Source organism: Harpegnathos saltator, unplaced genomic scaffold (assembly GCF_003227715.2).
Source record: "Harpegnathos saltator strain DR-91 unplaced genomic scaffold, Hsal_v8.6 scaffold33, whole genome shotgun sequence".
Taxonomy (NCBI): domain Eukaryota; kingdom Metazoa; phylum Arthropoda; class Insecta; order Hymenoptera; family Formicidae; genus Harpegnathos; species Harpegnathos saltator.
In genome coordinates this window covers 190,635-217,580 of record NW_020230128.1, presented here as the reverse complement: position 1 = coordinate 217,580, position 26,946 = coordinate 190,635, and the positions used below count along the sequence as shown (strand labels likewise).

At 43.3% G+C, this 26,946-nt stretch overlaps 3 protein-coding genes and 1 long non-coding RNA gene across 6 annotated transcripts; 1 reads left to right on the top strand and 3 right to left on the bottom strand.

Moving 5' to 3' along the window:
- Positions 1–297: 297 nt before the first annotated feature.
- LOC105188179 (methylglutaconyl-CoA hydratase, mitochondrial) lies at positions 298–3,525 on the bottom strand. Its single transcript, XM_011149499.3, has 3 exons — positions 2,513–3,525; positions 1,084–1,881; positions 298–544 (listed from the first exon to the last, which is right to left on the bottom strand). Exons 2-3 carry the CDS (start codon positions 1,836–1,838, stop codon positions 385–387), a joined length of 915 nt encoding a protein of 304 aa, XP_011147801.1. The 5' UTR covers positions 1,839–1,881; positions 2,513–3,525; the 3' UTR covers positions 298–384.
- Positions 3,526–4,491: 966 nt separating this feature from the next.
- On the bottom strand, positions 4,492–14,822 carry LOC105188178 (eisosome protein SEG2). Of its 3 annotated transcripts, none has more exons than XM_011149498.3 (7): positions 13,940–14,810; positions 12,914–13,230; positions 11,069–11,593; positions 6,064–6,338; positions 5,736–5,960; positions 5,158–5,448; positions 4,492–4,641 (listed from the first exon to the last, which is right to left on the bottom strand). In XM_011149498.3, exons 2-7 carry the CDS (start codon positions 13,224–13,226, stop codon positions 4,495–4,497), a joined length of 1,776 nt encoding a protein of 591 aa, XP_011147800.3. In that variant the 5' UTR covers positions 13,227–13,230; positions 13,940–14,810; the 3' UTR covers positions 4,492–4,494. The 3 variants fall into 3 exon arrangements, with proteins under 3 accessions (XP_011147800.3, XP_025155956.1, XP_025155957.1); XM_025300171.1 differs by lacking the exon at positions 13,940–14,810 and adding an exon at positions 13,683–13,933; XM_025300172.1 differs by lacking the exons at positions 4,492–4,641; positions 5,158–5,448; positions 5,736–5,960; positions 6,064–6,338 and having other exon boundaries at positions 9,291–11,593; positions 12,914–13,228; positions 13,940–14,822.
- Positions 5,372–9,240, top strand: LOC112588880 (uncharacterized). The gene is made up of 3 exons (XR_003113106.1): positions 5,372–5,413; positions 8,487–9,089; positions 9,180–9,240. It is a non-coding gene; the product is annotated as an uncharacterized LOC112588880 (long non-coding RNA).
- A 3,915-nt stretch (positions 14,823–18,737) lies between the features above and the next one.
- LOC105188177 (developmentally-regulated GTP-binding protein 2) lies at positions 18,738–20,799 on the bottom strand. The gene is made up of 5 exons (XM_011149497.3): positions 20,444–20,799; positions 19,983–20,290; positions 19,457–19,887; positions 19,159–19,360; positions 18,738–19,069 (listed from the first exon to the last, which is right to left on the bottom strand). Exons 1-5 carry the CDS (start codon positions 20,505–20,507, stop codon positions 18,983–18,985), a joined length of 1,092 nt encoding a protein of 363 aa, XP_011147799.1. The 5' UTR covers positions 20,508–20,799; the 3' UTR covers positions 18,738–18,982.
- Between the last annotated feature and the right edge of the window lie 6,147 nt (positions 20,800–26,946).

The following is a 26,946-nucleotide window of genomic DNA, read 5'->3' as shown; positions in this document are numbered from 1 at the left end:
TATATTTTGTAAATAATGAAAAGTATAACGGATAAAACTTGAATCTATTTGTAAATATGAGATTTTCTAAGAAATTTAAATTTATTCGTTATATTCGTTATATAACATCATTAATATGTGTAACATAATTATTATCATATATATATATATAAACATAATTATAATAAATGTGACATACATGTATATAAAAAAAATAAATATATATATATATATATACATGTATATATACATATATATATATATACACACTTATATTATATATATATATATATATAAATTATATACATACACATATATTTATTTTATAAAGATATCGATATAAAATGCATTTTTCGTTTGACATGGCAACCGAACGTTCGTTAAAAATCGATCGCACATGAATTTCTATGCTCCTTGATAAACAGGTACACGCTTCGCCGCGAAAGCAGCGAGTCCTTCAATCCTATCCTTCGTGTCCACGATTTTGCCATAACACTGTCCTTCGATCTCCAAGCCGTCCTTAAGTGATACCTCTGTACCTTCGGATATTGCCACTTTCGCCATTCTAGAGGGCAAAAAATTTTCGACATCAAACAGTATGTCCATAAAAGTGAGTAAACATTTTATCTCTTTATTATCGAATAATTTTAATTGATATTTATTGATATTGCAAAGTAGAACCGTCAAGTATTGGATAAACTTGTATTATTCGTATCATAAGAAGATAAGCACATGATGCGCATTATGTAATGCGTGAACGATCATATCAGCAATTCTGAGTAGGCATTATCATTTCTTTTACCTGTTTTCATGATTTGCTAATAGTTAAATTGCATGTTAACTTTCGGGCAATCTATTCGTAATTTATATCTCACTTTTTCTGTTCTTTTGTCTCCGGCGTTTTCACGTTCAAGTTTAAACTTTATTGTCTTTATTTATTATATTGGTGTATCATTGTTTAGCCTATGATACATGTCACTTTTTAATTTTTGTCTATTTACTTTTCTAGCTCTTATTATTGCACAGTTTCTTACGTTCTCAATGTACTCTGTTGATACTAAAAAATCTTTAAAATACAAAAAACTCAAACATCGCGCGACTCACTTAACGCCGATGGGACCGTTGGGCAAGATTTCTCTGGCGATGGAGAGAGCCGCCTCGTAAGCCGCGTTTCCGCTCTTGTTTTGCGGCACTACCTGGTTCACGAGACCGATCTGCCACGCCTGCTCGCCGTCGAGAATCCGCGCCGTGTAGATGAGCTCTTTGGCCTTGGCTAATCCGACTATCCGCGGCAGTCTTTGCGTACCACCGCCACCCGGTATTATCGCCAATCTAGTTTCCACGAGACCCATCTTGGCCTCCGAGGCGGCGACCCTGATGTCAGTAGCTAAAGCTAGCTCAAGTCCTCCACCCAAAGCTACTCCATCTATCGCGGAGATCACTGGAGTCGGCAAGGTCGCCACGTTGCTGATCATGCTCCTTAGAGAAGATACGAATCGTGACACCTCGGTGCTGTCCATCGTCAATCTCTCCCGCAAGTCCGCCCCGGCGCAGAATACCTTCGGGACGAGGCTACGTAAAATCAGCACCCTCAGCTTCTCATTCTGCCTAACAGTGGCCAGAGTTTCAATCAATTGCGAGACCATGCCCTTGCCAAAGGAATTACGAGCGGCGGGTCTGTTCAGTCCTATCACGGCGATACCGTTGTCCTTGCCGTCTAAGTAATTAACAATCACTTCCTTCGCCTCGTCCTTGGTGTTGTTACTGGGCATCGTGCTTGTGGCCAGTGTCCTTGATGCACAGGCGCAGAGCTGATAAAGCATTCCAGTGACCCGGACGCCCGTCACTAACGAAGCCATCGGGGAATCAACTCGTTGAACTATTCGGACCTGATGAATCTTCCTTTAAAATGAAATTAACAGTAACTTTTGTGAAATTCGAATGATAATTATGCTATTATTTTATGTACTCCCCGTTAAGTAATCACGTATGAGCGTTGTACAGTCGTTCGCGTCGGTACTTTGATCTATTATCGATAAATATTTACATTGGTTTGCTGCGTAACGAAGCTTTTAACATGAGTTGAATTGTACATGTTGATCATATGTATGAAGCACTCATTTTGAAAGTGACGATGCTCAATTCTAGGGATAAAACCGATATTTCTCTCGGTCGCGATGTTCGTAAATCGATATAAAAAGAAAAAAAATAGACTTACATCACTTTCAAAGTAAGTCACACTTGTATATATATACTTTACGAAGCAAACCGGTTCTTCGTATTTTTCTAGCGAAAAAAGAAAAGGAGAATATATCATTCTGCATTATTAACGTCCATATTAAAAACCAAATTTTTTTTTGTCAAAACAAGTAAAAAAAATTAATTGAATATATTAATCTCCACAGGTATTCGGTGCAATAAGAAAAACCTGCAAGGCTCTAACGATTGAAACCGAAAAGAAGAAAATCCCTCGAACAGCGACTCGATATTAATGTAAATTTATTAATGTAAACAACTTTCCAAGAAGACTCACTCAACAACGGACCGGCTTCTCTCGGGCTGTCGGCGATCGGCGGCACGCGCAATTCCAGAAAAAATCTTTCACGTCGTTATCCTTGATCCTATTTCGGGATCACGATGCGACAGGCGTGCAGGAGCATTCATGTGGGTCTCTCTCCGCGAAATTACGCGTGTGTGCATAAACAACAAACAGAGGAAAGCTTGATCGTTCTCTTCTCTCTCTCTCTTTCTCTCCCTTTTTTTCTCTTTCTCTTCTTCCACAGCTGCTCGTGTTTTGATTTTAGCCGTGTCGCGGACGAGAATACTGTTTGTGCGGTAGACTTTAAACCGTCGCTGTGCGAACGTGGTCGTCGTGTTTCGTCGACATTACGATATTGAATAAGTAGACGATAGCGGTGGTAGGGGCAGCCGAAGAAAGTCTCCGAACGAGCGAGCGAGCGAAAATCCCTCCCGACGAGCGCTATCGCGTCGACCACGTCGTGGTCACGACTGCTTCTTCATTTTCGCACGATCTGCCTTTGCAAGTAACGAAAGTAAACATGCACACACACACACACACACACACACACATACGCACGTGTGCGTGCGTGCGTACGTGGCGCGCACATGCTCCGGGTAGGCAGGAAACTGCGGTGACAAGTCTCGTCGGACGCACGCGCGAACACGTCATTCGTCACGTGACCCTAGCATGTGATCACGACAAACTTGGCGCGCTTGGACGAGACGTTCTGAGGGGTCTCATATTGTTCTTTTTTCTGTACTTACGTTCAGTCTTTTCTTTGTTATACCGCTTATGCTAATACCGTGTAAGTACAGCAGATTTCAAGTCGGACATGTGTCGTTGACACCGTGGATGATGAGGGAGAATTCGTTGGAGAATGTTGGATCGCGTTCTCGGCGGTGACGCGACGTTCGAAACTCATGGATCTCGAGATGAGCTTTTTTGCGGAAGTAACTGGGCGAATTCCTTATCATTGAAGCGGACGATTTGAGGAAAGCGGGGACACAATTGTCGGTGAAGAATTAATTGACGCATTATTCGTGTACATATTCTATATTCTAATGTTTCTCGTAACATCTATCCTTACATTCAATTTTATATATATATATATATATATGATCTAAACTCATGTAATGGCTTGTTTTCTCGATATTTGACCGTAGATATCGTTAGAATACATATGTCAGACTTTCAAAAGCGAATTACAGTCTATGGCAAATAAATAAATAAATAATAAATAAATATGGTATGCATGTATGCGATCGTTTCTCTGAAGTCTGTGTAACAAAAGAATCCGTAGCTTTCTTTCTTTTTCTACTTTGAAATGTCAGGCTCGTTCTTGGCGCGCACACACATACACCCACAGACACACACACACACACATGCAAATATACACACACACATGTACACGCACACGTGCGCGATTCGGAGTCAATTTTTCTCTGGTAGGAATATTAATTTCCCCGTTTGTGTTGCAATTTTATTATATGTATGTGCGTTGTAGAAAAATGAAGATCGTATGGAGCTCGTTTGAAATGAAGTTTTCCCTCACAGCAACTTACTTGGCTGGAGAAGCTGTGATTTTTCGCGACTGTCGTGATCGCATTCGAACGCTACACACCCCGAAATTTTTATCGAAGAGGAGCAGACTTCGAATCATATCGTCGATCCGACAAGCTGTCGTTCGTAAAAAATAACGCATGTCATACACGAGAACATCACGCGCATCCTGTTGATGTTACTTTCTCCCGCGAGTGTGTGTCGCTTCTCCTCGGCATTATCTTCTCGAATGAGAGATGGCGATCGTCGTACCGCTTATCAGCACGAAGCCAGTTGCATCCGCCAAAGCTGTCGAGCGCGGCTTTCGCGAAGCCGATGACAAATGGTAACGCGTGTACCGCTAAACGATCGGTCGATCGACGCGGCGAGAAGTGCGGGCACGTCGAATCCGATGATCGTGTGGTACCTCGATCGCCGGCGTTTCTTTTTTCCATTTAAGCGGTAGATGTGACAGGTGGCGGTCGCAGCATCGACCTAGTAGCCGAGGAAAGTTTCTGCGACACCAAATGGGCGATATGCGACGACCTTCTCCACACGAATTCCCGCGTTCTGTCGTGGTCGTCCGCGCTTTCCACTCGAACCTGACGAGTAAACGTGTGACTTTAATAATAGAACACGATTCGTCGTCGTTCTCTTTTTTACTTTTCTATTAGCAGAACCTTGGTGTCTCAATCTCCTGTTTGTGCAAAACAAGCTTGGAATTGATCTCGATGAGCAGTTTGCAAAGCTGACCCGATATGTTATCGCTTGTACTTATCACCTGATTTGCTTAATCTTTAGCAGAGATGAAATCCGCATTATGCAGTTAGATCAATGTTTCTAACGGTTGAAAGAGCACACGGCTATTAAATTTTATAGTTTCCAGCCTCGGGATAATTTTACTTTTCAGAATTCTTCAAATTCTACGTCAGATAATTGAAAAATCTTAATGTCTCAATTTTCCTACAATTTAAGTCGAGAGCAGTAAGATTGATATAAAATTTACAAATTTGCGTGTGCAAATCTTTACATACTCGCAAAGATTTGCAAATTTTGCTCGAAACTTCATTCTTTTCATTCGATTCTTCTTTTCAGCGTGTCGCATCGAATCGACGTACCTGCTTGGGCTGTAAGACCCGGATGGAATGCAAGGTCGCTGCACCGCCATGCAACACGCGCAAGCTCAACTTGCCGGACATCTCAGCCGTGGTGGCCGTCGCGCTTCTCAGCTCCTTCTTCGCAGCCCTGCCGAACTCTTTCTCAACCTTCAGTACTAGCGGACCGAGACTGAATTTTGTTTTAATCGTGGTGTGGTCGCTCATCATGTTCACCGACACGTCGCCTGTTCTCTGCAGAGACGCGAGCCCATACAAGGTGGCTCTCGCCTTCGGCTTGCTCTTGGACTTTGTCTACAATTTACAATGAGTTCAACTATCATCCAACGGTCGGCTCTTACATACATTACCTTTCTTTTCCTGTCAGTTTCGTTTAGATCTTACAGCCAACCGTGCCTTGTAGAAAAATATTACTGGCTGTAATAAATTAGCCAGTGATAAATTATATTAGTCTAATTTTATTGCTCGTACGAGTAAAATTGCTGAGCAACAATAATTCATCACTAGCTACCTCTTTACAGCCGATAATATTTTTCCTCTCTTTTCTTACAAGAGTTTGATTATTCAAAGTTTTCAATCACCTTATTTTTGTTATTGCCATTTCTCGTGTTGTTCGTGACCCTTGTCTTGTTCTTCGTTCGCTTGCGATTTTTGCTCGAGCTCTTGTTGCCGGAGGTTCGTCGTTTGTTGGCTCTCACGCTGGCTTCCGTGGGAGATCCGAACGTGCCAACAATCGTGGTCGCGATCGGTTCCTTCTCCGCCGCGTCCGCTTGCGTCACCACGGACTCGGTGCTCGGTGTTAGTTTCTGTGAGCCGGGACACATATTTACACATCGAAGAGCGAGGATTACCGGTATCTCGATGCATAAGAAAAAGAACTGCGCCGACGTTAACGCCATTTAAACGTACCTGGAGGACGTTCTCATTGTCGCTCTTGTCGGTGACGGTCATGTCCGGCCTCGAGGCGCTCTTCTTGGTTCCGTTTTTGTTGCCCTTCCTCTTCGACTTGTTCTTATTCTTGCTCGACTTGGAGCTCGAGCTCGGATTCGTCAGCTTCACGGTCACCGGCTCGTAATTCGCGCGCAGGATGTTGTTGATCTTGCCGAGGATGTTGTCCACGAAGCGATTGTACTTCGCTACGTAGATTGCCGGCACGTGGCCGCTCGGCTCGGATTCCATGCCACCTAAAACGGTGATGAGTCGCATCGGTCTCGGTCCCCGTTTTTCCGCCATGTCCTGCTTCCACGAATCGACTTTTCAGCGATTATTCGCCGGCCGCGTGCACACGCGAGGCGAGCGATGCGAGGATCTTACGCATTGTTAATTCGAAAATTAGAAATTTCCCGCGCGCGACTGGATCCTGTGACTTCAGGAAACTCTTCCGAGCGAAGCGAGAACGCCAGTCGACAGCCGAATCGGGCGGAAAAGAGGATAACTTCCTGGGAACGCACGAGCGCGACCTTGAAAGGCGCTCCTCGCGAGGTCATTCCAGGCCGACGTGTCGTCCGGGTCATCGACCACGGGGACGCGCCTTCTCGGATGCCATGCCGGTGCGTTTTCTGAGTTTTAATGAAGGGAAACGCATTCCGTCGCTTCGGGCCGGCTCTACCTTGGAAGGAAATCGGCGCCGGCGATGGAGGAGCCTACTTAGAGTAACGAGCCGGCGACAATGTTAACGGTATATCGGAATCCGTCGGAGCGACCAAACTGGTCCTCAATCTGGGTCATGACCTCCTTCTTACCTATGGGCGCTCACCTACAGACCCATCTAGTCGTACGAGCGAGCGAGCGAGCGAGCGCGTTTACGTAGCCAGCGACCGGCCCCCAATCTCCTGCGTACCTATCTAAAAACTCTCCCCCCGCGGTCGTTGCACCCGCACGCACCGAGTACAAGCACACACTTTCATCGAGCGTACGCCGCCGACGTCGCCAATGAAAATTTGTCGTGTCACGGACAATATCAAGGCCGTCTACTTACAGAGTGGCGTTAGGCCGGGCGACAACCTCGTTTTTTCGTCATTTCGAGTCTCTGCTCCGAGTTAAAGGCTCCGGATAACGAGTGATAACATTGTAACATTGTAATACGTTATCTATGGATATGTTCATTATCCACGTTCGTTATCGTGGGACTTCAACTTCGCGTTGAACGCTCTCGGAAAGGTTGCCCATGCGACGCAGTCGACCTGATTTTTCTGAGGCAAAGGCGTTTCTTATTTTTCAAGCTAGATAGCTGGAAAGAGTGCGATGCGCGTCCCTCTCATAATATTCACACCGAATTGTTGAGGCACTTGTTGAAGGTTTGAGATTTTTCGCAACGTTAACAATTTTCGTAGACGTCGCGAAGCAGGAGAATGTTGGAAAATTAAATGGAGCTTCGCGATCAAATGTGTGAAACCGCAGTTATCAGGCTCGTCTCTTTGCCGAATTTTTTTCATTTTCTGCTCTTCTTTTCTTTTTAACTTGTTTTTTTTCATTTCAATGTTTAACTTGCTTTCTTCGTTTACTGGAGAAAAGAATCGATATTGATCGACAGTGCTTCGCAAGTAACACAGCATTTTTCTCCGACACTTCGAGAGAAATAAGACACCGCACGAGAATAACCGGAGGATTAACGGCGACATGCGGCGTGTATACGTTACGTTAAAGTACGGCCTCTTATCGGAAGTCGAAGGACATCGACACAACAATGTTCGGCAATGAGCCAGGGTCACGGTCATGGTCGCAGCCTCTTCCGGTTGATATCGTTAACGAGCTCGCTCACGCGCTCGTGATCGGTGACCTCGTTTCTTTTTCGGCTGCTCGCGGTGAAAGCCGGGGAAAAATTTCAACGCGGTCACACCTTTGTTGGATTTAACCCGGTAGTCGTGTAGAAAGTTAATTGGCCGTGGCGTGACGGCCCGTTCGAGAATTCCTCTTGGTCAAGCAACTCGTAGCGCGATCGCCGTCGAAGCTCACTCACCTCGGCGACAATTACACTTCGCTTTTGAAGTCTCGTTCGTATTAAAAGAGGAAAGGAAAGGAGATTCGCGCGGCAACTTGGCGGCTGGATCAACGAGGAGCATTGCAGAAACGCCGACGTCGTCCTTATAAATACTGCGTGTCTCTCTCTCTCTCTCTCTCTCTCTCTCTCTCTGATCTTTTCCTTTCCTCTCTTCTCACCGATTAGTTATTAACTAATTAGCTCTACTTATCAACTACCGTATTAGTGGCAAACTACTGCTAATTATATGTCTACTAGTGGAGTCCATAGATAAACGGAAAGTGAGGGAGGATACGGGCGAAGGATGATCGGGGAGGATACGTTCGAGAGGTTATCGTGCTATTCTGTCCAGGTACACGTTGTTGCAGTCGATCGTCAAAAACCGTCCACCAAACACGCGTTCGTCTAACAAATAGATGGATCATACAAACTGGAAGCGACAGCTTGGCAGGCAAGAGAGCGCTTTCTACGAACTACGACCGAAAGATGGGCGACGAGAAGGAGGAAGAAGGGAAAAGAAAGCAAGTGGGTACGAAGCTAATTAACGTCCAGGTAGTGAAGGAGAAGCGTCGCTAATATCGTCGTGTAGTCGAACAGTCAGGCGGCTCGCTACACGTCACGTAGTCGCAAAACTTCAGGAGAGCACCCTTTTCCCATCCGCGAATGCCGTGGATCTCGTAGATCTCGTTCGTGAGACCCCGAATAATCCGTGACTGCTGCGGACGTCATCTATTCACACTCGTTCTCGCAACGTGTGAGCGACATTTCTCTCTACGTCCGCTCGTGCCGGAAATTGATCGAAGTTGCGATTTCTAGTCACGTTACCACGTAAGAAAAGAGAAGAAAAAAAGAGAAGGATTTTACTTTGGCGCGTCTCAGCGAAGAGGATAGAGAAAACATTCCTTCCTCGTGGATCACGCGCGACGAGTATCTGGACACGAAACACGATAAAATGGTAAATGAATGAAATAAAGAGACAAGGTACACACATAATTTTGCGAAAAACAATGAATTATCTATATTTTCGTTTTCTCTCACTTTGCAGTCCAGAACAGACAGTGGCTCTATACAAGTCTTGGTCAAGAAATAAATAGAGAAGTGTCGTGTATGACGGACTCTCGATTAGGTCGCGCGTGCGGGACGATCGTCACCATTGTCGAGCACGTTTGATCCAGCAGAGAGAGAGTAGGCGATTTTCGCAGATAACTATTGTTAAACGTCCGATTACTAGGCTGAACAAGGCTGTGATTACATGTTTCCAAGTCCGCAAACCCGCGATTGTCGATGAGAAACATCAAGACGAGAGCTGTTGCCGTCTCTGCCGGATTAACGTCTTATTGCTAATTCCAGAGAGTGAGAACTGGACGGGACAACCTCCCGTCCTGATTCCACTCGCGTGAACAATCTTGTGCGTCGCTTACCCTGTAGGTGAGACCGATGTCTTTCTCTCTCTCTTTCTCGCTCTCGTTCTTTTCTTCATGCACACACACTCTCTCTGTTCTCCTTGTTTCTGTCGTTCTCTCTCTCTCTCTCTCTCTCTCTCTCTCCCCTCTCCCTCTTCCTCTCTCTCTCGTTTCTACGACCATCCACTCGATCGACGGCATGTCGAATGACAAGTGTTGGGAAAAGGGGGAATTACGTGACGTGAGATCACCAGATCAAAGCGCTTCGATGCTACGCCGAACGTCGCAAACGTTTCGAAGATGTTTTTCTGACTGAAGGTGCATCTGAAGGAATTGCAAAACGGCCAAGGATTTTTGAGAAAAAAAACATCAGGATGATTAGATATATTTCATGCATCTAAGAATCTTTTGAACTGAAAAGCGTTTCTTAGATTCTCACGGGATAAATGAGACGCAAACGAAATGTCTGAGAATGTTTTGAACGTCGTCGAGAACGCGACTTCGAAACATTTACGTCTGGTTCGGCACGTGTGAATATCTCTCCCATAAAGAACCTTTGTCATGCTCAGTCGTGGCGTAACAACTACTACTACTACTACTACTACTGCTACTTCGCGTTAATCAGAGACAAGTCGGCTACACTACCGCGGTACGTAACTGAAGAATATGCTGAAGCAGTGTCTCGTAGAACGTCACACGCAAGGACGGTAAAAGCGTGTGCGACTCGAGAGGAGAATTCACAGTGTGCCGTACACTTCTGCATAACCCCGCGTCGCGGTGGAAAAGTCGCGGTGGGAAAGACTACGACGACAAGCCACAGAGAGAGACGCAAGAACGATTCACCATGAGCAAAGAGACCCAGACGCGTCGACACGACACGACTCGACGCAACGCGACCCACGCAGACCCGATTGGCGACAAGTTACTCGAGTGTAGAGGTATTGCCGTGAATAAATATAATAAATAAACTAACATTAGACTCGGACCCTCCCCCCGACTATCGGGAGATCAATCGATAAGACGATCGTCAACGACTTTCTCACGTGTGCAACGCCTTTCTCACGGAGCACAAACAGCACGGACTTTCAAGAGATGCCTGAGAGAGACGTCTGCAAAAATATCCTACTCTTGCCAGTCTTTCAAAAGTTCGTGCTGCCCGGCTACGCTCCGTGGTAGACGCGAAAGGAACGCGACGTCGTGGTCGTCGTCATCGTCGGTTAGCGGTAGAGTACCTCGCCGGCTTGGAGAAGCTCACGTTGCACTCGCGAGAAAAAAAAAACATTTGTTTAGGACACAGGTGAAACGTTCTTCGATACGGAGAAGGAAGAAGAAGAAGAAGAAGAAGAAGAAGAAGAAGAAGAAGAAGAAGAAGAAGAAGAAGAAGAAGAAGAAGAAGGAGGAGGAGGAAGAGAAGAAGAAGAAGACGCGAAAAAGGCCCCCGTGGGCGATCGCGTAGCCGGCTTCCGCGACTTGCGGGCGTGCTTGCGCCCAACGACGACGTTATGTTTCTTGGTCTTGCCCTTGAACTCACGTGCGTGCCTAGCGCCAGCGATGTCGGCGATGTCATCCACTTCGTCGTCGTCGTCATCGTCGTCGTCGTCGTCGTCGTCGTCGTCATCGTCATCGTCGTCGTCGTCGACTTCTGTGATGTCCAAGTCCACGTCGTCGTCGTCGTCGTCGTCATCGTCGTCGTCATCGTCGTCGCTCGGGGCGGCCGAAACGGCGGGCGGTGGCGCTTGGACTACCGGTTTCGAGATGGACTCGGCACCTTCGAGGGTTTGCTCGTGCACACTGGACACGACCTGGCCGTCGGCGACCTCTTCTTCGTCCTCGTAGCTGCTGGCGTACTCCTCAGCGCCGGCTGCGTTGACCCCCGCGGTGTCTTCCGCAGTTTCCTCGGCGGCCTGATTCAGATCGGCCGCTACAGCCAAGGGTACCTGCTGCGATGAGACCGGAGAGGCCTGCAGCGGCGATTGAGCCGCGGCGGTGGCCGCGGGCGCGACCGGTGTCGCTGCAGCCGCTGCCGCTTCGTCATCGTCGTCGTCGTCGTCCTCCTCTGTGAATAACGAATGCGCGATATGTCGTTTCAATGGTGTCTCTTTGATGACTTCATCGTTGTATCGAGCGAAATAGAAAAGACTGAATTCCAAAGGTATCCGAATAAACTGCTGATTAATTGTTGCAGATCTTGGCGATCCAATATGGCGATATCATTCAACAGAAATTTTTCCCGTGTTTTACTGAACCACGTAATTCTGTTCAACTGATCCTAGTTCTGTATCGTCACGCGAATGACAGCGATATCTTGGCGTGAAATGAATTGGAATGCGAATGAAGTCGGCTGCACGCCTTTCTTTCGGTGAAGGAAATTTGCGTAAAATATTCGACAACCTGTAGAGTATGCGAGTCACGAAAGCTGTCACGAAGACAGCTCGAAGAATGCTCGCGCAAGTGAAACGCTGGAGAGAAATATTCGTAGAGGAACGGTCGAAGACTCAGGTGACTTCGACGGAGATCATAGAGCCAGTTCTACTTGAGCTGTGCACGGCTTGCCGCCCATTAAAACTGGTTTCAGCCATGCCGCGTCGCGACTGCATCATCGAGATCACTCGATGTGAGTTCCCCTTCCAAAGAAGCAAGAAGAAAAAAGAAAAACCCGATGCGCAGGAATAGAAGGAGAATTTGGAATGTCACCGAAAAATATCGTCAAGTTGCGCTCTTCTTGCGGCCTGAACCCTCGCCAATTCACGAGCACTCGCACAAATTCGTGACGCGCATCAGTAAGCGAGGCGCGATGGCTCAAGGATCGAGGACTCGGATAATCTTTTGGTATTCAGGTCAATGCGGAGAAGTAGCGCGTAGAAATTTTTTCCAAACCAAGATCGCTGTCGATTTATGTTAATATGTTTGAATGAGCCGGGGCACCCTGTACCGTTACGCTGCGTAAGCACACGAAAGAGCGAGGGAGGGAGGGAGGGAGAAAAAGAAAGAGGAAAAAAGAACAGGAAGAACAGGAAGAAGCTTCATATGTTTCTACGTACTCGTAAGCGCTCGGTGTTTGCGTAAAGACGAATGTGTCGATCGTGCCGCCCGTAACGCATCCGATTTAACGGAAAGCAAAGAATTCGACAACGCACGACGTGTATCGATCGAAGAGAGGAAAGGAAATCGATTCGTCGTTCTCCAGCTCTCAGCGAAACGTCTCTCCAGTAATTCACCGCTCAATAGCAGACATGCGAATCAAGTTATTGACGCACGCTGCTGAAAATATGAAATCTCGATGATCTTCGCGGCGACTCGAGCCATCAGCATTTCCTTCGCCCGAAATGATCTCGACTCACTCAAAGAGCGAAATGCGAAATAAAGAAGCCCTCACCTCCGAGTATGTCCTCGATGAAGCGTTCCAAATAATCGCCATCGTCGTCATCGTCGTCATCGTCGTCGTCGTCGTCGTCGTCGTCGTCGTCGTCATCGTCTCCGGTGATATCTAAATCGACGTCGTCATCGTCGTCGTCGTCGTCGTCGTCGTCATCGTCAGCGGCGGCAGGTGCCGCGGGTGCCGCTTGCCTGCCGGTCTCGATGGCATTTGGCGTTTCTGCGACTTTGCTGTCGGTGATCTTGGGCACCGGCGTGGCGAGCGTCCCTACCGCCAGACAACACAGCAACGTCAGCACTGCCACTAGTCTCATGGCTCTGTAAGCGGAAGGAAAATCGAAATTAATGATCCGGATTTCAATCGACCGTCATGACCGCTCCGCGACGATCGTTCTCGACCCGAAGCCGTCACGTTGCTGATCGTTCGCGCGAATGATCCGCTACGCCGGCATTCTAACGTCGGAGTAACTAGGATGTTACGGTATCCCAACCGGAGGATCAACCGTAAGAAATCGCGCCTTTAAGTAACCCATTACCGTGCAGGATACTCGTTACCGAGCGACTTTTCTATCGAGAAAGACCGACGTGATTTTACATGCTTCCTCTTTCTCTGCGATTTTTCACCAGTTACGACGATCGAGACGTCAACATTGGCTTTCGCGAAAGTAAAACTCGCGACGAGCTTCGTAACATCGAGGGGAAAATTTCACGGAGAGGCAAATATACACAACGGACATCCGCAGATGTGTCACACAGAAAGTACCGGCTACCTCTCACTGATACCAGCGTCGTGCACTTGTATGTTATCACTTAGCCGTGATTAGCGGGCATCGATCCTTCGATCGAATCGGTCCAGGAGCTTCCGACTCCAGGAGCTTCCGTATTTCAGTCGAGGTCGCTCGTGGTGTTCTCCAGAAGCGGAAATCGACATTCACAGTTCGACAACTTCTGAGAAACGAAGGGCACTCTTTTCTCCACTTGGCTGAGTATCCGAGCGCAGGATTACGGATCCTTTGAAAAGACTCACCTCTCTCTCTCTCTCTCTCTCTCTCTCTCTCTCGCTCGCTCCTCTTTCTACGTCCTCCCGGAAAATGCAGCCGCAAGAGTATCGTATCCGTGATATCCCGATGGTTCTCCCTTCCTTTCTTCCCTTTTTCCTTCCTTCTTTTTTTTCTTCCTTCCTTTCTTCCTTTCTTTTTTCTTCCTTTCTTCTTTCTAATGACCGGAGACGATCGTTGTGCGTGTCCGATCGATCCACCGAGCAGCTCGGTGAGAGTGTTAAAACAGACGAGGCGCCGCGACGCGACCCTTTTATACTGGCCTGCCTCCACCTCCTTTCGTACTCCTTCGTCGTCCTCCTTCTCGTCGTGCTTTCTTCTTCCTGCATTCGTACTACTACTATCTCCGGGTCTTCTCCACGTGGCCGAGCCGCACGTTTTCTCCCTTTCGTGACGGGCGTGTACGTGCATCGTGCGTGAGTAGATAGGTAACACGGAGAAGCGGATGACTAGAAGACGGAGGATCGATCGTGGACGACCTCGAGAGAAACCGATGTAAACTCAGCGACAAGTTCGATCTCGAATGTCGTGTAGATGCACGCGGAAGAGAATCTCTTTACGGACGCGGGTCAGGATTGAGATCGTCCGTCCTGCTGCCAAGCTCGCGAACGCCGACGATATGGAGCAGAGAGCGAAAGTGGGCTTGCGGAGCAATCCTCGTCCTTGATCCCTTTCGTTTGCGACTGAATCCTTAATACGTGCATATTTACCAGGCGACTCAAACAACTTTGTGTGATCTCAGTGGAATCTCTGGGACAATGAAACAAAGATATGTCGTTTCCGGTCGAAATGTAAATTACGATATTTCCGAACAAGAAAGGAAACTTTTCTCTTCAACTCCATAATCTTTTTTTCTATCTACCTTTTTTTATCTGTTTTATTTTATTAATTTTATTTTATCTATTATTTTGCACTTATTGAAATACCATTTTATTTATTTTGTATGCATTATAAAATACAATATATAACAGAAATAGTATAATTATGCTTATGAAAAGCTAATTATTGCAATTATTGTGAGTGCCCGCTTCTTGATAAATCTAACGAGTGAACACAAAAATGGCGATCCGTGCTCCGCGAATTATCATCGATAGTATGACTCTGACAATTGATCTTACCTTTTCTGCGTTACAGATCAGGAGCAGAATCCGACCTTCGCCGACAGGGTGATTCCGACGGAAACGAGACATTTCGTTTCCGTGGATGAGGAGCGAAAGCAACGCGCTCGATCTTCTCATCGGGCCGAGCGTCTAACTGTAAATACCGGGCGACTTCCTTCTGAAGACAGCATAGCTACCGATGGATCATACCGGCAACATCCGCTGTTGTCTAACGCCCGGAGCGATCGCGGATTTTTACGCGATACATTCCAGTTTCTCGACCGGACGATTTCACGCCTCGAGACTACTCCTCATGATCTTGGCGTATTCCGTTTGGTCCTTTTCCTTCGGCGCTCCACTCCGTATTCACTTTATCAAATGAGTGACTCTCATGTGTCTTCCTTCTCCTTTCCCTGCTCCCTAAAAATTCACCCTATGTTAGTAGACTTTTGGTACTCGTTCCAGTTTGCATTTGGGGGTGATCCCTCTTTTTCTTCTTCCTCTTTTCTCGAGTATGATTGTTTCATGATTGCTCTGCCTGAAAACACTTCAATTTCCAAGGTCATCTTATCGGGTGCTTGAGAGGAAAATAATTTTTTCCATCGCCTCCTCGGGATGCGGACTAAATATAATCTTAACAGATAACGATGTTCTATTTCTCCTGACATTACGATACGGATCTGCAGCACGATAATGAAGTGCGCGCCTAACGCGACAGCGACATGACACGGATCTATGTGAATCTATGAGGCGACGGATAATAGGGCTCGATTAGCTCGGATTAATCGCGACGGCGTATCGTGCACGTCGATCACTCGCAATTACATCACGCGTCAATTTCATGCTCTCTCTCTCTCTCTCTCTCTCTCTCTCTCTCTCTCTCTCTCTCTCTCTCTCTCTCTCTCTCTCTCTTTCTCTTTCTCTCTCTTTCTCTCTCTCTCTTTCATTACAATTACGCTACAATTGTCTCAGCCGTACAGCATCCCCGTGTTATTTCTTTCCGTCTAATTTGTTCTAATGACACGAGACGAATGATGTGTGCTCGAGGGGACGCTATTCCATGTCGTCCTGTAATTGTCTTATTGTTATACTATTGTTATACTATTATCTCGATACTACTTTATCATGGTGATATTCTGCTTTTACCCTCTCGGGAAAAAATATCATATATGAATGTTGTCCATATATGGTCATATACAATCATACATAATCATACATGTCCACAACGAAAAAAATGCTATTGTACAAATACAATCGAAGAAATGTTTCTGGCAGCGCGTGATGTCGATGTTTATTTGAAAAAAAAAAAAACTATTTATTTCTTCCTTTTTCATTTAATATCGTTCTTTTTCCGTGTGGACGTATATGATTATATATGTAACCATACATAGACAAAACTTGTATGTAATTTATATATAATCATATATGATTTTTTTCCCTCGGCTCGTACAAATAATTTTGCAATAACCCCTGTTAATCAGAAAATTAATATAAATAGCACATTTTCTTCAGCTAGAGAAAGAGATATCTTGGGATGGACCTTTTCTAAAAAAAAAACTCAAGTCCATAATCTTTATCAAGGGAGAACTTAACAGAAAAACAATAAAACACACGAAGCTTACGCACACACACACGCACACGCGCGCGCACTGATGGCTCAGCGATAGAGATACCCTTTATAAGATCTGACGTGAATCGGCCGCTCGATCATCCAGCTCTCTTGGTCTCGACTCTCCATTCGGCCGGAATATGGGATTTGGTGTCACAACCAGGCGGGGAAGTAGTCCGCGGCTACGTGAATTAGTAATCAGGATGTGTGTCTCGCGAGTGGCAATCGTATTTTCGTGTGCGGTACGGAGAAGAAAAAGGAAGAGAAGGAGAAGGAGGAGGAAGAGAGATGAAGAAAATTAAGCGGAAATAGGCGAAGGAGAGAAGAAAGGAGGAAAGAGTTAATAAAAGTCATTAAAAAAGAGACAGGAAAGAGAGAAGAGTTAATGGAAGGTGTTAATAAAAACAAAAAGAGACGAAACAGTTAAGTGAAACGAACAATACGTCTTGTAAACGTCTAGATTCGCGCATTCCATTCAATATATCGTCGTAGCCGTCGTAGTCGCGAAAGTCATTCATTATTCAGAACGTGGAGAATCGCACACATTGTCCTCAAATTCGGTAACCAAAATACCGATTCCACCGCGGCGGAACGTGCCGCTCGAGTTTTGAATCTGAATGGAACATTACGTAATGTTAACGTCCGGGTCAACGTAACATATACGGAAAAATTACTTTAGATTGTCCATTTGTGTAGGAACAATCGTGCTCTTTGGAAATAAAAATATCTCGATATTATATTTCGATTACAGACGATATAAAAAAATCGTTTAAATTTGTTGTTACTATAGATCTGTCACGTTGCTTGAACTTTCCATACTCGACTCCTTCGTTTTTACTTCTTCCAGTGTTTGAATATGCATTTGTCTCGTTTTAAAGGCGAAAAATGCAAAAAATTGAAGCAACACGAACAAACAAGCTGTGTAAAAAAGCTATGAGAAATAAAACATCGGCGTATATAATGTAATGCAATAAAAAGATCATACAAAAAATCATAGGATATTTATAATTTTTTAAAAGTAGCGTGACTAATCTAGATAGTCAAACCCGCTTGATTAGATTCCGAACTCTCTTGCGCTGATTTTATTAAATATTAAGATTATAGGGATTTATCAAATTTTATTAAATTAAATTAATTTATCAATTATTATTTATTATCTATTTTTTTAAATCCCCATATGTGATATTTGATAAAATTCGCGCAAGTCAAAAACAAGTCGAGCGCTGATTAATAGACATTTTACCATATATATTTATAAACATAAATAAAAATATATATACATACACTCGTCCTGTTTTCGATATTGATACTTTCTTAATACTTTCCGATCTTTGTGCTATTATTCCATATCTGTTAGAAACCTTCTACAATAAGCAATTAGTCATAAGCTATAAGCAAATTGACCAATCACGATTATTTCAAAAATAATCGACTGTGGTTGGTCAATTTGGTTACAATTTATGACTAATAGCTTATTGTAGAAGGCCCATTACCATCTATGCTTATTTTAAGCTACAGCTTCATATTCCAACCACGATATTCTTAAGAGGACGCTAGCGCACAGCGAGATTTCATATGCTGAATCCTGTAAAACCAAGTCTTTATTATTATTATTATTATTATTAGTATCTCCATCGCTGGTTTGATCTTAAGATATCTTTCATCTAGAAGGTTTATTATAGTTATACAAAAATTTCGATTTGGAAAATCTGCAGATACAAAAATTAAATTTTGCATCTATAATAATAACACTATAATAAATAATAATAATAATAATAATACTATAATAAACCAAAAAAACTTTAATTTCTAATACGATGAAGTAACTAATTGGACTTATTTTACATGATATTAAAATTAAGGAATAAGCAAAGAGATGGGAACAACAGAAGGGAAAAAGGAAAAAGAAAAAAAGATGAATTATAAATTGTTATATTGTTTGACGAGACTGATGGATTCGATTACTCTATATGCAAAATTCTAAAAGGTGATATATATAATTTAAGAATTTTACTATAATTTCAATGTGTGGTTTTTTCTTTCTATATATTATAAAAATTTATTTTTAAAAATTTTATTGTAACGGTGATCATATGGGCCACAAGCTTCCTAAAATATGTAATTCAAACACATTCACATTAAAACAGTTTGAATTTTACAAATTTTTGAAGTTAGCCGTTTGTATGTATTTATATGTTGTGTATGTGTGTTATGTATTAATGTATAGAAGGCTAAATATATATAAGGCCTATATTGCTATCCACGTTTTATCTTTAACAGTGTTTTACAAATTTCATGGGAATTTATTTCTTCATTATTTGTATGACATCTTCATCATGCATCACATGTTGCAGTCCTACTCTTTGAGGTGAATATTTGGTACTCGTACCCTACAAATACACAATTCATAAATAACTGAATAACATATCAATATCAAAAGTATGTGTTTGATTATCAAATGTACGCATATATCACTTACCCAAACAAGGGCATACTTAAATTGCTGAGCGAGGGTACGATGAATAGCATGACACACGTGTTCAACCGTGACTCCCTTTCTCAATATTAAACCATCGTCGAAGTCAGGTGGTTGTCCAGGCTTTTTTGTGTATACCCTTATCAAGCATAGATACTCCCATAACGTTTCCAATAGAAAATCAAGGTTCAGTTTCATGTTACAACTATGAAGAAAAGGAAAAGATCAGATTAAATTGATGTACTCACGACAATCAAGAAAGGAATCTCATGAAATTAAAAAATATCAGAGCATACCCTACCTAACTACGACACTATTGGGTTGCCTAGCAATTCGATCGACTTCCTCTATGGATATTTGATCTATTTTGTTATATACATAAAGGCAGGGCAAATATACTCGATTTGCGTTGATGACGTCTATCAGCTCGTCTGCACTGCAGTCTTCACGGAACAACACTTCAGCGTTGAAGATCTTATACTCGTGCAAGATCATCTGGACTAATTTCTCGTCTACCTTTGTGAGAGGACACGTTGAGTTAAAAGCCAACCCACCACCTTTCTTCACTTTAAAATATATATTCGGCTTCTTTTTGTTCAGTCTGATTCCAACTGATTCGAGTTCCTTCTCCAATAGTTGGCGTTGGACATCCTGTTTGGTTGCATCCAACATCATTAGAACTAAATCTGCTGTTCTAGCAACAGCTATGACTTGTCTACCTCGTCCTTTTCCCTAGAATAGTGTTAGATTTTCTGTTAAAAGAAATCAAGAATAATAACTACTGAATTGTGTAAGAAACAGATACTTAACATGGGAGTTTTCTTTACCTGTGCAGCTCCTTCTATAATACCAGGCAGATCCAGCAATTGTATATTGGCACCTTTGTACTCTATAACACCAGGAATACATGTCAGAGTAGTAAATTCATAGGAAGCAGCCTCAGATTCAGTATGCGTCAAGGTACTGAGGAGAGTGGATTTGCCAACCGATGGAAAACCAATAAGCGCGACTCTCGCATCACCAGATTTCAGCACATCAAAACCTTCACCTTTCTCGGATTTCTTCGTCGGTTCTAACAGTTGAGATCTATATTTGGCGAGTTTTGCTTTCAGCAAACCCAGGTGATACTCGGTGGCTGGCGAATTATACAAATTTTATTAGAGTTGGGTATTTATATGCAAATGTTTTGAGTTTATTCCAATGTTCTGTCTCTAAGTGATCTATTATAGTTACAGTATTGCAAAAAGATAGGTTAAGTGGTACGTTGCAATATCAAGACGATGCTCACCCTTGTTTTTCTGTGTTCGCGCGATTTCCTTCTCAATTTCTGAGATCTTTTCCAGTATTCCCATTGCAATTGCGAATTTCTTATATTTACAAAAGAATTACAACGGACAATCTCGCACAACGTGCGCAACAGTAAAGATTGGTGAAGATCACTGCGATCTCTGACAGCTGTCTAATGGAAGGTTCACATCACCTTCGACCCGTGTATATCCGGACGTCATATGTCTTAACATTATAACTGAGGTTACATCTAATTAGTTAATCTTAATATTACGTACAGTGCATTTCAATGATCTGTTTTAGAGTACTGAATAAATTATACTTTGATAGAAATAATAAATAAATATGTGTCGTATACTGATGTGTAAAAAGGAGAATAATACATCTGTTAGTTTTAACTGTACTTTTTGCACCTTCTCGTTATCTTTCCTCAGAGAGAAACCTGAGAGCGGCCAATACGGTATTTTCTGCGACACCGACTTTCCGCACCGGGAAAGGACGCCGTCTGCATCTATTTTGAGAGGGGAACTACGATGCTACATCCACTTTCAGGTCTCGGTGGTAAAATCTGCATGTGGTGAAAGTCCGTGCTACATCCACTTTCAGACGGCTTATGTCCGTGCTGCATTATAAATATCCCGCGAGTCGACGAAATATCTAAACTTTAAAAAAAAAAAGCATCAAAGAAAATCACGTTGATGTTGTCATGGGTGAAATCTCACTCTGGTATATATTCTTTTGTTTTCGAAACAAAAAAGTCAAACGAATGCAATTAAATGTTATTCATCATCATTGAATATTAGATGAAAAGTAGAAGAGTTATTGTCCGCAGCGGATAGTCTAACATTTAATAAGAACGAGACAAAATTCGCATGGGATGTAATTCCACTCTAACGCTACCATGACCTTTAATTATTCTCCGAAAACGGTGTCACAACAACTTTGACACTCTGTATAATTAGTTGCTAACACATTTTCTAATCGTACACATTCCTCTTTAATTAACATAAAGCTAACAAATGTCCGATGCTTCGACAGGGTAATTTTCTTTATTTTCAGTAATCAATAAATAGTAAATCAATGTCGCGTACAGTTGAAAGACCTCCTCGCATTCCCCTCGTCGTTCCGGAAAAGAAGAAACGCCCAAGGGCAAATCTCTCTTGCTTCAACCGCCGCCGCCGCCGCCGAGGCCCGCAATGTTTACATCACGCCGATTGTGTTGATCGGCTCGCGAGCGACGACACTTTTTGCCCTTCGGATTAATACTCGTGCGCCTCGCGTACTCGACCTTATTCCATCAGCAGCAGCCGTGCGCGACGCGCTCGTCACTTCCGTTTCGTGTAATTGAAAGAAATGTATCTCGTCGGTCCTGGAGATATTCAATCGGCATCGCGTTGATTAACCGCACGGTCGAATCGCAAGTATCGGCATTAGAAGCATGAACGAGTGAAATCCGGAGGACTTCCAGTAGCCGGGAAGCAGAAAGCCGGCAGCCATACATCACGTTTCCAGGTACGTGGAATCATTATGCGGGAGGTCTCCGATAACGAGAGCGGACATTTGACGAATTTTCCGGGAATAAGAAGTCGGAATTTCGCGCTCGGCATTCACGATCCGTCATCATCCGAGTAGTAATCATGACTTTATGAATCTGCAATTACTCTCGTCAATCTCTGTCTATCTATTTATTGCGTTGTTGTATACAAGAGGTATTGATCCAGACAGAGACGGATAACGGCCCATGAACGCGGATCTCTCATTCATTAGGTTCTTAATCAAACATTCTAAATAATTCCCAACTGTATGAGTATACCGGTCTTGTGTAGAATATTCAACGTCATACCGTTCTTCTTAGACTGCGACCTTTTTTGTTTTCGGTCAGCGCTTCTTTCAAGTCTGTTTACTCTCGTTACGGGATCTAAATTTAAATGTCCATTCATAAAAGAATATTTTCGAGAGCATACAACTGTTGTCTCCGTTTCTTGTTGTCATCTTTTTTCGTCAGCTCTTTCAAGAGCTCCAACTCCTATCTAGTCCTTTCAATGTCAATGAAGAAAAAAACCGTAGCAAATATTCTCCACTCATTCCGAACTCCAAACATTCTTTCTCTACCGCAGCTTACCAACCAGGAACGCTAAATTTTTATTCCAGACGTTGCGGGAAGCAAGTCCGGTGGACGCGGAGGATGCCGCACCGGAGGATTCAGTTCGGGCAGAGCAGAGTCGATCGGAAGGTAAAGTTTACAAGTTTCCTACACATCTATGTTTAACTCTTTACGATCTTTGCCTTTGCAACTTGTTCCTCATCAGCTCTCTTGAAAGCTTCATGTCTCATTTAAATTTTCAATGTTGGAACAAAAATATTGAGATAAAAATCCCATATCAAAATATTTCCGTATTTTCGATTCGTCCCGATCAAAGATATTCTCTTTCTACCGCAGGTTATTAACCAGGAAAATTATTTTTCTGTTTCAGTTGTTGTGGAAAGCAACAGTAATCCGGCGAACGCGGGTGCCGCACCGGAGGGTCCGATTTGAGCCAAGCAGAGTCGGCTTGAAGGTAAGTTTATAAGTTTATTATAGTCCTCTGTTTGACCCTTGGCGATCTAGAGCTGGGATATAATTTCCGGCTCGACTTGAATTACGATCGCGGAGGGTAAATTACACTTTTACTCGCCCGCACTCGTTGGTCTGATCTGATGAGCGAATGTGAATTTTTTGTTACAGAGTTGAAGCGGAACGTGGCCGGCTCTGACTGCAAGTCGTTTCGGTGAGTAAATGCAAAATGAAAAGATAAACAAAATTCCGCATGACGGATGTGGGACTATGGGAGATAAAATATCGTTCGAGTCAATGCGAATTGCAAATAGATTTTGCATGTGTATGTTTGTGACGTTGAAATACATTGCTCGAAACAATCAGGGGATTACTTTATCGATAGCCTGCATTACATACGAGATTTAAAATACCGAATGATTCTCTTTTGATGTTCATTTGAATAAGAGATATTCATGTCTACAAACGCGATATCGTCATCAGCTGCTTTATTTTCATTTTTCAAGCGGGCCGTAGAATTATTTAACGACAATTATTTGACAATATTCAATTGTCCGTGTAAAATATATTCATACGCATAAATGCCGATACCGTTGGCTACTTTTCTTTTATTTCCAAAACAGGCTGTACAATTATTTGGCAATATTGTCCATTCATCACGATCCCTATTGTCTCGAGTAGCGTATAATGCGCGCATAAATTGCGCCAACGCACGCTGAGCTTGAGATATTCTCGCTCGCGTGCCTTTGAATATCGCGACCGCGGTTATCAATATACGCGTTTTTACCCGCGCTGCTACAACAAAGAAAGCTTAAATTCTCATTTCGCCAAAGTATCGCGAACGTAAGCTTCGTCATGACGGAACTATCATGCGCGAAAACTTTGCCTCGCTTTCTCTCTCTCTCTCTCTCTCTCTCTCTCTCTCTCTCTCTCTCTCTCTCTCTCTCTCTCTCTCTCTCTCTCTCTCTCTCTGCGCTCCCTCGGAGTGACCGGTTTCTAATTGTCTAATCTTTCCTCTCATACATTCGCGAATATTCTCGTAGATATCGATACTTCCGCATTTTCGCGACTTTTCAGACGCGATCGCGAAAAGCGTCGCTAAAAATCCGTTGGACGAGTCGACAAATTTTCACACGGTTCTTGCTCCGATAGAGTTTATATAGAGTCCGTTACGCAGCGCGTAAAAAGTTTCCACCGATATCGACGTTAAACGTTCGTTAATTGACGCAAATATCGCCGCTCTAATACCGCGTATCGACCGCGTCGCGGAAGTGTAGCGAAAGTGTAGCAATCAACGTGGGACGCGCTGCCTGCAAGATGGATGCTGCGCGACATGGAGAGCGGCAGCGGACATAGACGGACATTGATGGATCTGGTTGGATGCAACGGGACATCATCAATATCATCATCGGTGAGCGTTTGACTCAATGCTCGCAGAGAGCTCTTTTATTATTACATTGTGCATGCCGTAAATTTGCATTGACTTTTGAAACGAAAAATATATTTCATGAATTATTGCTATATATTATGGCCATATATTATTGTCATATATTATTGCCATATATTGTTGCCGTATATTGTTGCCATATATCATTGCCACATTTTGCTATGTATTATTGCCATATATTAAGGCCACTTGGAATCGCGGGAGTAATCGAGAAAACTGTGAATTTGCCGATAATCGCAAAGGCGCGCGCCAGACGTCACGGACGGATGTCAGCAGTCCGTCTCAGGGCTGCCCGATAGCAATGCTGTTGCTGCAATTTAACTTTAAACCACAGCGGCCTCCGGTCGCAGAGAACTTTCTATCGCGGACTAATCCCTCGAGCGGAATGTTCCTGAGAAGCGTTCTTGACATAAACGCTGGTTATAAGCAAACTTGCCTCGTTAGCGCCTCGTCGCGATATCGTTCTCGCGGAAAATAAGGAAGAAAGGTGTTAAACATCCGCACCGTTGTGAAAAGAGGGGCGATGGCGTCCCTTCGCGAGAAGAATGTTAGACCCTTGCGAACGCAAGTGTTTAAATTCCACCGCGACTGCGAACGTCCTCCGACTAGTTTCTTCGCGGAAACTGAATCTTCATAACTCGCGCTTGATCGTGCAGACTCTATCGAGAGTGGGAGATTGAAGCGGGAGTTGATGATATAGACCGTGTTCCAAAATTCACTGCCAGCGCTGAAAAGTTATAGTTTGCATGACATAAACTATATATTTTCAGTACTGACAGTGAATTTTGGAACACGGCCATAAGCGTGACAAAATAGTCGCGAGCTCCGTCTCTTTCGCCCAGTACCGCGATTCTGTAACTCGTTATTGGAGTTAACGACAGTTTCGTTATTGTTGCGCAGCTTTTCTACGGTATACAAAAGCTGCGCAACGATAACGAAAGTGTCGTTAACTCCAATAACGAGTTACAGAATCGCGGTACTGGTGTCTTACCAGGGAAATTTCTCTGGTACGCTAAGTCCCGTAAGGCCATTAGTCTTTATAGTATCTCATCATAAGGTTTATATTACCTATACATACGTATTTTGAAACATATTCTTTGGATATTATATCAAACGGATTTTGCGTGTCACGTAATATCCTTCGGACTACATGGGCATTATTATTTTGATCATGTTGATTTCTTTGATATTCATTAAGAATTATCCAGAACGCAATTGCCATGTTGAACGACTCAATTGTCGCGTGAAATGTTTCGATTTTCACAAATTCATATAAAATATTTCATTTTTCACTAATTCACAAAAGTCTTTCGCTTTTCACTAGTTCACGCTAGGGAAAAGATTCATGATCGCTGCCCTGAGCAACTGCAACGCTTCTCCAATCATCTATGTCGGCGCGCTCCTACTCCTCAGATTTCTGTCATTAATAACTCGATAATTATTGCGAATCTCGCAAAACGGTATGGGACTTTTATGTTTGTCTCAACCCAATCTACCCTCACTTTGGGTTGGCAGCTAATTACCGGACACTTCGTGATCTTCATGATATTAATCATACACAATGTCAATTCTTTCTTTTTTGCACATGTTAACATGTTAATTCATGTTATAAACATGTAACAATATGCGAAACCGTGCTTGTCAAGTACGCTATTATGGTTGTAGCACGGACATAAACCACTTGAAAGTGGATATAGCACGGACATAAACCGCCTGAAAGTGGATGTAGTACGGACTGCCACCACACGCAGGTTTTACCGCTAAAACCTGAAAGTGAATGTAGATCGTAGTTCCCCTCTCAAAATGGATGCAGATGGCGCCCTTTCCCACTGCGGAAAGTCGGTGTCGCCGAAAACGCCGTGTTGGTCGCTCTCATGTTCCTTTCTGCTTTTCTTCTCTTTCTCTTTTACACCAAATGTAAAAAGTGCAATATATTGCAGTTAAGAACAGCCTAATATCCGGTAATTCGATAAGCGCGCGGCAAACGTATAAAAAAATATAAACTTGAAAAATATATAATCAACAGAGATTCACGTGTTGAGTTAATCAATAAAACAATAATTTTGAATTTTTCAATTCAGTAATTGCGATATGTAAATATTTATTGGAAGGATTTGTCGTGTTCATTCAACTGTTAAATGTCATTTATTAAATAAGTACAAGTGCTACGAATATATAGATATATAAGAAGTAGTCAAGCGTATCTAAATTTGTATGAATTTAATTTCTAATCAATACTTTCCTTCATTATCTTATACATAGAAAATACTCGTCGCAAATGCGATAGATAAGTAAAAAATCTAGATACCTTGAGCAGTTATTTTGAAATTTCGTTAACTTTGTTCAGTTGAAGTCATTATATAATACATATCAATTGTTCAAACGAAAATATTAATTAGTATCTGATTCACGCACGGTGTCCTGTGTACTATTATTAACTCCGCCGTATGTTTGCGTTCTCATTCGTAGCGGCATCGATTCATCCTGCAATTAACAGAAATAT